The 13531-nt window shown below is 33.9% G+C and overlaps 1 protein-coding gene across 1 annotated transcript; it reads right to left on the bottom strand.

Moving 5' to 3' along the window:
- Positions 1-287: 287 nt before the first annotated feature.
- Positions 288-4043, bottom strand: LOC11427613 (MDIS1-interacting receptor like kinase 2). The gene is made up of 2 exons (XM_003622536.4): positions 970-4043; positions 288-772 (listed from the first exon to the last, which is right to left on the bottom strand). The coding sequence occupies exons 1-2, from the start codon at positions 3899-3901 to the stop codon at positions 453-455; spliced, it is 3252 nt and encodes a 1083-aa protein (XP_003622584.1). The 5' UTR covers positions 3902-4043; the 3' UTR covers positions 288-452.
- Between the last annotated feature and the right edge of the window lie 9488 nt (positions 4044-13531).

Here is a 13531-nt window from a genome sequence, read left to right as displayed (position 1 = left end):
TGGACTTGAGTAATCAACTAAAGTAATCAACTAATTAATGAGTAAACAACTTATTTCAACTTATTTCTTCTCTATTGATTTTTCTGGTTTTTTCTCCAGATAAGTATTATGTTTCTCACTAAAAGATAGTTTAAAGTTTTTAATCACTAGACCTTTAAGAACAAAGAAGCTTTGTATACCATTTGTTTGCATGAAAAGAAATTTCCTAAACTTCAAGATAATATCATTCTACTTCAAAATGATGTTTCTGATACAATATACAGAAAAAACAGGAAAAGATGAAACAGTTGGAAAATATAGTCACAATATTGTTATGTACATCTGAAATCTCAATGTCTCAAGAGAAACAACAAATTTACAAATAATTTATAATACAAACAAGTTCAACAAGTTTTACAAAATTAAGAAACAAGGAATAACAAAACTCGAGCATGTCGGATAAGTATAATCTTTTAGCTGTTTGAGCGAGACCACTTTGACATTGCAAGCTCCTTGGCAACGTGCTCCATGGTAGGGCGAGATTGTGAACTTTCTGTCAAACATGTAAAAGCTATCATTGCAATCGATACTAAGTTCTTAACAATGGGATTCAAAGGACGAGGGAGACGTTGATCCAACTTATCCATCAGTGGCATAGTATCAAGTGTAGAGGTAACAATAGTCCATAAAGGTACAACATCTCCAGGATGTTTTCCAAACAGTATTTCCAATGCTAATACTCCAAAACTATACACATCACACTTCTCGGTTACTTTCGTTGTGTATGCAAGTTCTGTAACGAAATAAAAATAGGAGTAATGTACAAGAGACACTATAATGGGAGATATATCATGTACAAAAGTTTAAGTAGCAATATTAAACATTAGACGTAGTCGTAGATAGCTATGAAGTAGTTTTGTTACAAAATGTATAACAAGGATAAACTAACTAAAAAATTGTATGTCTTAATAGGATTAAAGGAAAATTAACCTGGAGCAGCATATCCAAATGTGCATGCAAATGAAGTCGAGGAAGTTAAATTAGGATCAAGAAGCTTAGCTGTTCCAAAGTCAGAGACATGAGCCACACATTCGGAATCCAGAAGAATATTCTTGCTTGATATATCTCGATGAACAATTGGAGGCGAGCAATCATGGTGCATATAGCATAAAGCATTAGCTACATCTTTAATGACATTCACCCGCTTTTTCCAATTAAATGCAATTGCTTCTTCATCATCTTTCAAAATCTTTTCCAAACTACCTTTCTCTACAAACTCATAAACCAAAAATGACAACTGTGAATGTGAGCAAAATCCATACAGATTCACAATATTACGATGTCGAATTTCAGTCAAAGCTTGGATCTCATTTGTGAAAGATTTTGGACTGAGATTTTCCTCATTTGAAACTGGATGGAGCTTTTTCACAGCAACTACTTGACCTGTGTGTAACTCTGCTTTGTAAACACTTCCTTGCCCTCCAACTCCAATAAGATATTTGTCATCAAAATCTTGTGTGGCTTCCAAGATGTTCTCGTAGACCATTTTTCCATCGAAATTCCATATTGTAAAAACATTTTGAGGTACAATAATGTTCCCTCCTACCTGGTTTTCTCCTATGGTTGATGTATGGTAGAGATGATATAAGAATTTGAAACAAGTTGCTAGCATTAGAGTTCCTAGTACAAGAGGTAAAACTATCAATAGTACTTTTTTAATCTTACGATCAGGCGATTTACTTCTCGGTGTTAAGCAAGGCTCCAAGCCAGAGATATTACCACACAAGCCATTATTATTTCTCAACACTTCAATGGTAGCGCTACTGAAAGCTCGGATGTTGGGGAGTGGACCTTCCAATTGGTTATATGATATATCAACAGACGTTAAACTGAACATCTGATCGAAGCTAGAGGGAATAAATCCAGAAAGATTATTATGTGAGATATTCAATGTTTCCAAGTATTTCAACTGTGTAAGCATTGATGGTATTGTTCCATTTAAAAAATTTCCACTCAGATCAAGGCTTTGAAGGATTTTAAATTGTCCCAATTCAACAGGAATATTTCCTATCAATTTGTTATGGCTCAAATTTAAGTTCCATACCTTAGGCAAATTTGCAAGTTGTTTTGTGATGAAGCCACTTAGATCATTTTCTGCAAGGTCTAAGATCTCAAGCTCATCTAAGGATGATATTTCGACAGGAATGTTTCCGGAGAGATGGTTGTTGCTTATCAAAAGTTTGGACAAAGACAAGTTGCTTAACTCCTTCGGAATTTTCCCTGTGAGATGGTTTGAAGATAAGTCAAGTATACCCAAATTGGATGCCCTTCCTATTTCTGGTGGTATATGACCTGATATATTATTATGGGAAATTATGAAGCTTGTTAGGTTTTGACACTTTCCCCAATTCGATGAAAGGTGTCCGTAAAAATTGTTTTCACTTAAGTCTATGTAATTCAAATTTGGATAAACACTAAAATCTTGTGTTATATTTCCAGTAAGTTGGTTTTGGTCAAGTCTAAGTCTTATAATGCTAGAGCAATTCTTCAAACTCTTAGGAACTCGGCCGGTGAAGTGGTTATTTAGAGCACCCAAAAATTTCAAATTCCCACCAATGCAAATGTTATGAGGCAGCTGACCAATGAAGTCATTATCAAATATTTGCAGATTTTCCAAACTCAAAAGCATATTCATTCCCATTGGTAGTTTCCCATTGAGATTGTTCAGAGAAAATGAAAGTTGTTGTATATTACTTAAGTTTCCAATTGTCGGCGGGATTTCACCTGAGAGAGAGTTATTGTTCAAATCCATTTGAACAACATTTCTCAACATTCCAATTTCACGAGGAATCGAACCAGAAAGATTATTGTCATTAAACCTTAACTCTTTCATTTTCACCAATTCCCCAATTTCCACAGGAATACTACCAGATAAGTTATTGTCAAAAATATATAGATATTCTAGCTTCCTTAACTTTCCAATTTCCATAGGAAGGTGGCCAGAAATAGGGTTGTGTGCTAAATTTAAATATGACAAGTTGGCCAACTTTCCTATAGAAAATGGAATAGACCCTCTGACATTGCATTGAAAAAAAGAAAGGTATTTTAAATTTCCCAACTTCAAAATTTCTTGGAGGATAGGACCATTAATGGAAAGACTATTACCACCAAGATCAAGAGTCTCTATCTTATGCAACTTCACAATTTCTTGAGCTAAAACAGACCCATTGAATTTATTTAATTCAACTCTTAAAAAGGTTAAGTTGTTCAAATTCCAAAGTTCGTTTGGAATGTCACCATAAAGGTTGTTTCCTCCTAAATACAAATGTGACAACAAGGTCAGATTCCCAATGGAAGTTGGGATAGTCCCTGTGAGATTTGCATATGAGATACTAAGTTCTCTAAGATTTCTTAATTCACCTATTTCTTCAGGAATGGAACCACTGAAAACATTAGTATCCAAATATAAAGTTTGAAGACTAATCAAATGTGTTATTTCATATGGAATTGTTCCTGAGAAAAGATTGTCACTAAGATCAAGATGAGTAAGTTTGGACAACATTCCAATATGGGAAGGAATACTTCCATTTAAGGAATTGTGACTTATGTTTAGGGTTTGGATATTTGGAAGTGATGAGAAGTTAAGACTTTCAAGCGTACCTTTCAATCCCATATTTGTGAGATTTACCTTAGAGACAGAAATGGAATCTTCTTTACAAGAAATTCCAAGCCAGTTGCATGAATTATTGCCACTCCATGAAGATAGCAAAGTTTGGCTATGGTTGTCAAGACTTGCTTTCCACTTCAACAAAGCACTTGCTTGTGAAGTTTCTGATAAAGTAGTTGTGAATGCACTTGCTGAAAGAAGCATCCAAAAGGATAGCAGCTTCAAGGATTGAAGGTTTGAAAATAGAAACATCATGATGGGATATATGTTTATATGGGAAAATAGAAATTTGTGTTTTTACCTAGTGCATGTAGTGTTGTAGATATTTATAGGCAAAAGGCCATAAAATGAATGTGCGAATGTCTATATTATTTAATTTAGGATTAACTAAGAATCTTGCACCGTACACATGTTTCGTTTTGTCATTGGATCACTAAGTAATATCATATTTCATTTAATTTAATGACAAGATTTATCGAGTCAGTATGGTAAAAATTAACTAAAACACTCTAGTAACATTGATTTTACCTAACAATTGTTTAAGTGTTACTAAATTTAATTAGTAACACTTTTTGTGATTTGGTTACAATTTTCAAGTGTTGCTAAATGTCATTATTGCAGTAGTGAAACTACCTTATATGGTGCAAGATTTATATCATTTGAGCACTGTAGAATTGATCTTGTTATACGATCTTCTATGTAATAAGAAACATATGCATGCTGAACAAAACAGTAAAAATAATTTTTTTGAGCAAACTAACAAAATTTCTTGACTTTATCGAGTTGCTTTATATCCATTTATGTTTCATATGACATATGTATCTATCACTTATTCTCATCCTAACCAATGTCAATGCCGTGAGATAATGGGCAACCGAAAAGTGATGAGCAAACATCATCCTAGTTATAATCACCAGCGAAGACGGATATTCACGAGTTTGTCTTTCTGTTTTATTTTACTGCGCTAATATTTAAAAATTATGAACGATATTTTTTATAAAATTTTGATTTTGATTAAAACTAAAAATATTAATATTTGTTGCTATCAAATTATAACAAAACAAACTAATTAAAAGCATATTTAACCCTTTAATATATGTACCACAATTTTTTTTTTTTTTTGAGCAAGCAAAAATGGAATATATTAACACCAACAGAGAGTCCTTGTAAGCACAAGTGTGCGAACATCACCTCAAAAGTTTACAAGCTTACATACAAAGCATTCAAAATCAAAGGAAACAAAAAGGAATTAGTCTATATTCATACACAGAAACGGGTTCAACCACCACAATTAAAAGTTTAAAGCCATATCTGCATCTTAAGCTTTCACCCACCAATAAGAATGTAATTTAACTTTAACAGCTAGTGAACGAAGTTTTCCTTGTTCTTGAATAATCTATTGTTGTGCTCAGTCCATAACACTCAGACACAACAAAGTCAAAGAAGCTGCATAAAAGAGCAATGCGCTCGTAAACCACCTGACCTGAATACCATAAAACGTTTTTTTTTTCATCCATTCAAATTTTGTTCGGTGGAGATTTATTTATTTTTCTTTTGAGAGGAATTTTAAGAATTAACATAATAATATGATTTATTTTTTTCGTTGAAATATAATAGGATTTATTGAATACAAGAATTTAAACAATACATAAAGTTTATTTCTTGTCAGAATATACTTTTTTTGAAGGTGTATACCAATTATTTTCATTATATTATTGAATATACATCAGAGACTATGAAAGTTTATATAATTAAGTAGATGATGTTTACTCATTATTTTTACGTTGGTAATTTCTCACGGCATTGACATTGGTTAGGATGAGAACAAGTGATAGATACATAAATGGATATAAATTAATATGCAAGTCCGCAAAGTCAAGAAATTTTGTTTGTCTTCTATCCATGTACGGATATATATTTTCTTATATAAAGTCGTTTTGCTGCTGCAAGGTTATCCATACAGTATATAATTGGCGTTTTTAGATCGACTTTTTCTCTTTTCAATTATACCTTAAAAAAATTTAACCATGTGTTTTTTTGTTGATGTTATTCAAAAAGATAAGAATGTTGTTTGTTATATTTTTTGAAATATATTATATTTGTTATATTATTGGTATTATTAACAAAAATAAGTTTAGTTTGTTTTTGAAGAAGGATAAGTATAGTTTGTTACGAAATAATGATGTAAAATATATATTTTCTATACAATTTAATCAAAATTTCATATAAACTTCTATTTGTAATTTAAGAATGTTAGCGCAATAAGAAGAACGGACAGACGAACACGTAGTGTCCGTCAAAACGCTAGTATAGAATAAATATGATAGGATAGACTTGACCACAAAAATATTGAAGAGGATACAAAAAATTAATTTATAAACAAATAATGATAATTTAGAGTATAAATTATAAACACTAATTCACTAAAAAAAATATGAAGAATATTCCAATTCCTCCTAAAAAAAAGAATGTTCCAACTCGTGAAAAAAATTGCTTAATCCTACCTATAGTTAAACAGAGTAAAGGATTACTAATCTAGTCGGAGAAAAAAATCCGAAGTGTATTACAGTCGTAATTTGAGCACTCCAAAATTTCTCACAACTATTTTCGGTCTTCAGACGGTTTTTGGCACTGGAAAATATCTTGGTTTACCGTCTATGGTAGGCAGAAGTAAAAAAGCGACATCTAGTTTTATCAAAGACTGTGTTTGGAAGAAAAATAATTTATGGAGCGGCAAATGTCTCTCCAAGGCAGGAAGAAAGGTAATGATCAAATCTATTCTCCAAGATAATGTATCTTATGTTATGAGTATTTTTCTACGTCCTACAATGATGATTAATGCTATTGAGAAAATAAAGAATGTTTTCTAGCAGGGTCATGGTGGAGCTACTCATAGAGGAATGGGTTTTAAGCATTTGACCGATTTTAACTTGGCAATGTTGGGAAAGCATGGTTGGAAATTACAAACCTAACCCGATATATTGTTTGATATATTTCCCCATTTTTCGTGCTCCATGGCTTAGAGTTGGAGTGTCTATATCAAGTGAAGTCCAACCATTATTCAAAAACTATATTAATTTTTGAACTAGTCTTTCATCTTCCAATTATACCCTTCATTTAAAATATTATAATTGCATTTTATCCTATGTGCAATATCATTATTTAAGTCTATAATTTGAAAATAAATATTGTTGAATATTATTATAATCAACTGCGATAAATTAAGCACATAGTTAAGTACAATAAAAAGAGTGGAAAAGCGGACACGTTAGTGTCTATCTTAACGCTAATAAATATAATGATGCCGAAATTCTTTAACATTATTATGGGTTTGGCAATTTTATCATGGCATTGACATTAGTTGTGAAGAGAACAAGTGATAGATACATGCGTAATATGAAACATAAATTGTATATAAATAATATGCAAGTCCACGAATTCAAGAAATTTTGTTAGGGTTTCGTTGATGCATGGATATGTTTCTTTAAACTCTTTCTGTTCCTGCATGGTCGTCCTATATAGTCTTATGATATATGAATACTTATTTCAATAGATAAATTCGAATAAATTAATCTAAAGAAATTTTTTTTAGGGAAAATTAATCTAAAGAAATTCAATTCTCAAAATTGAATCCAACGCCGTCAGAAGTAGAATTTTTTTAAGTGACGGCCAGAAGCACACGAGCATATATATATTCTAATTATTAAAATTATAATAAAAAAATCATCAAAAATTAAGTCATTATGATAGCTGCTCCAGTTGACTGCAGCACCCTTCATTTCTGATAATGTTTCTAAAAGCCTTATGATTTGGGTTAATATAATTTTTTAATATCGACGGCAGAATATGGAAGTAGATAAAAGGACTTGTTATTTTTGTTTATTCCAACTTGTTCAAAAAACTAGAGATAACGACAAGTCCTAGTTTGAAATGAAAGAAACATGTTTTCAAATAAGAGTGAAGAAAATGTAAAGGTAAAAATGTTGAAAGCAAATAATAAGGTTGATTGGTCAGGTGACGATTGAGGAATTGCAACGGTTATGGTTTCTGGAAACAATTCTAAACAGACATTCAAAGCTTCTCAAGAATGGTCCTTATGTTTCTACTACTATTGTAAATGATGTGATTGTACCATATTATAAAATTGAAACAATTCTAAACAGACATTCAAGGCTTCAAGGCACATATTACCACACACACATATAGAGGTCCTTGAAAGACTAAAACAAATTTATTTTTTTTTTGGAAAAGGAAAGGTTATATAATTAATTCATGTAAAAACAATATTGCACGTAGTGGTGAGTTAGCTAGCAATAAAAGAAAGAAATTGTTAGATCGGATACTATGAAACATAAATTGAAATAACTGAAATTGAAAAATTAATGAAAATATATGTATGGGTTGCCTCCCATTCAACGCTTGTTTAGCGTCTCGAGTTTAACGCAATTGTCTAAGGAACCTCTAGGTTTCTGGAAAGGTAGAAGATCGGGGTTGCTTCAACCTCCTTGTTATAGTGTGTCTTGCAGATGGTTCGAAATCCCATATAGATGGGATAGTGAGAGATGCACAGGTAAAAGTAGACAAATTTTCTTTTCCTACAGATATGATAGTTATGAAGATGATAAATTACCAAGAGTGTCCCCTGCTATTGGGGAGATCATTGCTTACAACTTCTCAAGCACTCATATATGTGGAGAGAGGAAAGATTGTGATCAGATCAAATGATGATTGTTAGACCTATATTGTTGTTGTCACTAAAAAGGACCAAATTCCAAGGAGACGTGTGATAGATTTTTGGCAAGTGTACCAAATACTATCGAAGTAGTAAAAATATCGTTCCCACAAGGACTGTGTTAATCTCAATTTATCAATAACGTTAATATCTAGGATGTGTAAATTTCTTTTAGTGCCCGAGGCAGTAGATTGGTGTGCATAAAAAGTAAATAACAGAAAATAAGATAGTTTTGGAAAAGACAAGGAGAGAGATGAGATCAGGTCTTTCGAATCATCGATGTTCCCCTAATTGGTATACTGCACCTATTTGTATTAATGATTCTCTAATTCAACGATAGTTAACAAAATAGCCCTAATCAATCCCTTGAGTTAGGACCCTCTTCTCAGATTACAGCCCCTAATTCCTTAGGTGGTCTAATAATCTTTGAAGGTTTTAAGAACGTTAACCTAATATCACTAACAAACGATTACCCATTCCTAGATTAACCATGTTTATTAGAATAATTCAATTAGGTCTAAGTCGAAAGCTATGGTCAGTAGTCATTCGTTCTCACTAAATCATGTTTATATTTGATCAGAATATAAAAAGCATTAAGAACAATTGAATTGAATAAAAACTAGATTGTCATTAATAATAAATAGAGTTTCACAGCAACATGGATCAATTAGGGTTACAAGGATTCATCTCAGACCTAATCTCTAAGAGATTTAACTACTCATAATTGAGTTTACAAATAGCATAATCGATGAAAGAATTAAAAGATACATAAACTGGATTAGAGATGATGAAATCGCCCCTTCTGCAGTCTTCTGGGTGTTAAAATCGCACTTTAGCTCTCCAAAATTGTAACCCTTGTTTTCAGAATAATCTTCAGCTTAAATAGGCAACATTTTATGCGTCCAAAATCGCGCCAAGCCTCATAAAATGGCGCCATGATTCTTAAAAATCGCGCCACGCCACCAGAAATCGTACCACGATTTCCGTGGCAGAACCAAACCTCAATTCTAGTCACAAAATCGAGCCACGCCACTCAAAATCGCGCCACGGTTGTCAATTTCCAACACTTCCAGAATTTCTGCTTTTTACACCCCCTAGGCTGTCTAAAATTGCTACAGAATCAATAAAAACATCAAAACAACTGTTTCTTCAAAATCTTGTATTTTTCATGCTTTCCTTGTTGTTTAAGCTTGCTTGTGAACTCAAAACATCATGAAAATTACACTAAAAATAACGAATGACTGACTGTCATCAACGTGTAAAAGGGCAAGGGTGAGGTATTCACATAGAACCATAGCACTCAAGAAGCCCATAGTCATACAAACTAAGGTGTCGGATGAAGGGCCAGGTGACAACACCCAAAACCTTTGGATTCTCAGCAACTTCAAAGACCACTTCTTACTACAACTCGGAAGATATCTCTTTGAACTTCTCAACAGTGTTAGGTCTCATTATCCTTATGACCAAACTTGAAGAATCTTCTTCAATGTCTTCTTCTTCAGTATACTTGGACGAGACAAGGTTCTTTGCAGGCTTCTTAGGTTGATTTTTAATCTTCTTCTTAGGAGTAGAGACAACTACTAAACTTCCTCTAGTTCTTTTCTCCAACACCTGAGCAGGCTCTAACTCAGCTACATTCCTTCTGAATATCAGAAGTAACTGATTTAGGAGCCTTAGCTTTCTTAGCCTTCTTCTTGGGCTTCTCTTCTACATCCTCATCACTTTCAGACTCTGTTTGGTTCCTCTGTATCCTTATAATCTTCAGATGAGCATTTGCTTTCTTAGGAATCTGATCCCAAGGCAGTACTACACCGGTATCATGCAAATGATGTGCAACAACTCCAGCTATTACAGTCGGATGGCCCTCTCTAGAGATAGGAGGAAAGTAAACCATTAGGTCTGACATGACTTGAGACTTAGTCATATCAGAGTCTAAGATATGAACTTCAGACCTATCAATAATCTTTATCCAACCCAACAACTGACCATTCAAGATTCTCCATGTGCATGTACCCATATCCTTATCAGATGTTGCATCAGTATCCTTGATCCTTTTGAGTAGGCCACTCTGATGAAAGATCTTAGATAGAAATCTCCCATAGGAGACTTGCTTCCTTTTCTTGTTGATGCTATCCTTGAATGCCCGTCACATATAGTTAAACATGTACTTTAGAAGGTTTACTTTCTGATGATTGATTATGAAATGTAGGAACAAATTGTATTCCACTGATCTGTATTCAGAACCACCATCTCTTGGCATAAAGCATTCCAAGATAAGCTTGTGCAAGACTCTGTGTTCATCCAGCAAGTCAAGGGTCTTATCAGTTGGCCTTACCTTATGCAAAGTCTCATTTATCTTCTTAATCCAAGGATTGTTCTTCTTTACATTGAGTTGAAACTTGCTAGTGTTTGAACATTTTGCAGCCTTTACAATAACTTCCCTAGTGATGGTGGTTCTGATTCCCATCACAGCTGACCTAATCTCTGTCTTCTTGAAGTCTTCCAAACCCGTCTGTTTCCTAGTCTTCCCCTTCAGACTCGGATTCTCAGCAATCTTTACCCATTTTTCCATCTTTGGAGCTTCTTCATCATAAAATTCTTCTCTAACCCAGGAGTCCTTTACAAGCTCCCTGTATCAGGGTCCATTTAGCATTCTCAAGTAATCATCCAATCCTTGAGTTACCATATACAGGATGATATCAACACTGTTTCTCTTAATGGATTCAAAATCCAACGAACATTCAACTAGAACTTTGAGATTCTTCTTGTCTATAGGCATTGGTTTGATCACATATGATGCTCCTGAACCGACTTGAAGAGCATTTTCTTGATTGGAACTTGATTCCGCAATTGATGAAGTCTGAAGGTTTATGGTTCTTAAATTTTAGGTTTTTTGAAAATGCAGAGTGTTATCATGGTTTTTGGGTGCCAAGCCATTAATTGGACTTGAACATTTTGACCGTTGATATCTCTTTTTTTCTTGGGAAGGGTAAAAGGAGAAAAACCCTTGAGTTTCCGAATTCGGGGGTCGTTTTCGCTACGGGAAGGTGTTAGGCACCCGGAGCGATTATGGTACTCCATAAGAACCGCTCTCCTAAGTTTATTTATACGCTTTATTTTTATTGACTATTTGAAAAAAATGAAGGTGTGATTAGTGAAGAATGGGGGTGAGAAGAAGTAGAATTTGATTTTATTTCGGCTTGGAGGAGTTTTGACTCATTGCCTACGTACCCTTTTAAGGGATCAAAACCGATCGTAGTTCATTCTCAAAAAATAGTTTTTGTTTTTGTTGGTTGATTTTAAGTTTGAAAAGAGATTTTGAAGAATAGAGATGAGAGGCCTCAAGGGCATGAGATTTGGAAAAAAGTGAGGTGGAGTTAGCTTTTTCAAAATGAAGTCCAAGTATAGTTAAAATTTATTAGAAATTTTACTTAAGAAAATAAAAGGGAAATAAGGAGTTTTGACTCCTATTTTATTTTCAAAAAGGTTTTCAAGTGAGGTTATTTGCATGTTTTGGAAAAAGTTGGATTTTCTCTAAGTGTTTAAACCTAAGCATTCATCTAACCATGCAATCCTAGCCATACATCTACACATGCAATCCTAGGCATACATCTAGGGTGAGTGTGTGCGTGCCGGTGCGTCATAGTGTCCATAGTCCATATTACAAAAATTGCCTAAATACATTCTATGGCCCCTTTGCCAAGCTACAAACCAATGATAACAAATTACATCACCAAATGAATTAAAACTTGCAAAAATAAATGCTAAGCTAAAGAAAGTGGAGGAGGTAGTGGAATGCTATGAGTGAAGTCTCACAAGGAACAAAATGTTAGTGAAACAAGGAAAAATATAATGGGAATGATGAAAAATGCACCAAATGAATATGCAATAAAAAGGGGTAAAAACATGAGAATTTATCAAGCACAATGTGTAATAAATGGCCTATAATGCAAGCACAAACACAAACCAAATGAAAGCAGTGGCACAATCATTGAATTATCATCACATCTATCATGAAAATGCATTCTAATTAGCCATGCTATGCACCAAAATTTTTAGGACAAGAATCAACCTAAAAAGCATGACAAAGCTAACTAGAGAAGTGATTTGAACGAGAGACCTATGCACATATTTTTACCAGTTATTTGCAAGCAAAATATCATTAAAAATCATCAAGAAAGTGGTAAAAACATGTAGTAATTTTTTGGAATTTATGGTAAAAAAAAATCAGAGCAATCAGAGGTTCAGATAGCAAAAAGAACGGTGTAAGTAGCACAAAAAGGCAAAGAAACGTACAGAACCCTAGGCCCAAACCCAAAGCCCACACTCAATGGATACGGATCTCACAGGGACGCTCAGGGATCGTTGGATTGATCCAAGACCCCAAACCCTAGATCTAAGGGCTCACAACGCAGGGAATTGGACCGGTCTTGAACCGGTCCGGTCTAACGCTCTATATAAAACCCTAGCGCGCCGGTTTTTTCATTTGTTACTCTCCTTTCTCTCTCTAACTCTTCTCTCTTCTCTCATCTCTCTCTAAACCCTCACCGCCGGTGAGGATGAAGCCACGGCGGAGACCTTGAAGGTCCGCCGGAAGCTTCATCTTCTCCGGCGAGTCCTATGCACTTTCCGGTGAAAAATTTCCAGAACTTAAAGATTTTTACATCAAATGATTCGTCCTTTAACCCTAAACACGAATCCAGCAATTATTTTCTCAAACACAGCTTGATACGATGTAGATCTGAAAATTTCGTACGGTTTTGAAATTGATTTTCTTTGATCTTTTTTGAAAAAAAAAAAAAAAAAAGGTTTAGATCTTTACGGATCTACATCGTTTCGTCGTTTATCTCTTTTCTGGTGCTTGTTCTTGCTTTCAAAACTTAGGTCCTTATGGATCTAGGTTTTGTGTTTACGGTTACGGTCTTATCTTTGAATTCTGGAAATTTTTAGATCTGTTTCTCGCGTGATTTTGCAGGTTTAACTGTGATTAACACTTTTTGAGAGAGGAAATGAGTTTTACCTGAATTTTTATGGAGATTCTGTTGAGTTTCTTCGGAAACACTTGGATTTGGCTTTTGCTTGTTGATTCCTGGCTTTGAAACCGAAAATAAATCGGTGATTCTTCTTTTCTCACTGATTCCGCTTCTTCATCT

The sequence above is a fragment of the Medicago truncatula genome, chromosome 7, assembly GCF_003473485.1.
Source record: "Medicago truncatula cultivar Jemalong A17 chromosome 7, MtrunA17r5.0-ANR, whole genome shotgun sequence".
In the NCBI taxonomy this organism is placed as follows: domain Eukaryota; kingdom Viridiplantae; phylum Streptophyta; class Magnoliopsida; order Fabales; family Fabaceae; genus Medicago; species Medicago truncatula.
This window is presented reverse-complemented; position numbering and strand designations above follow the sequence as displayed.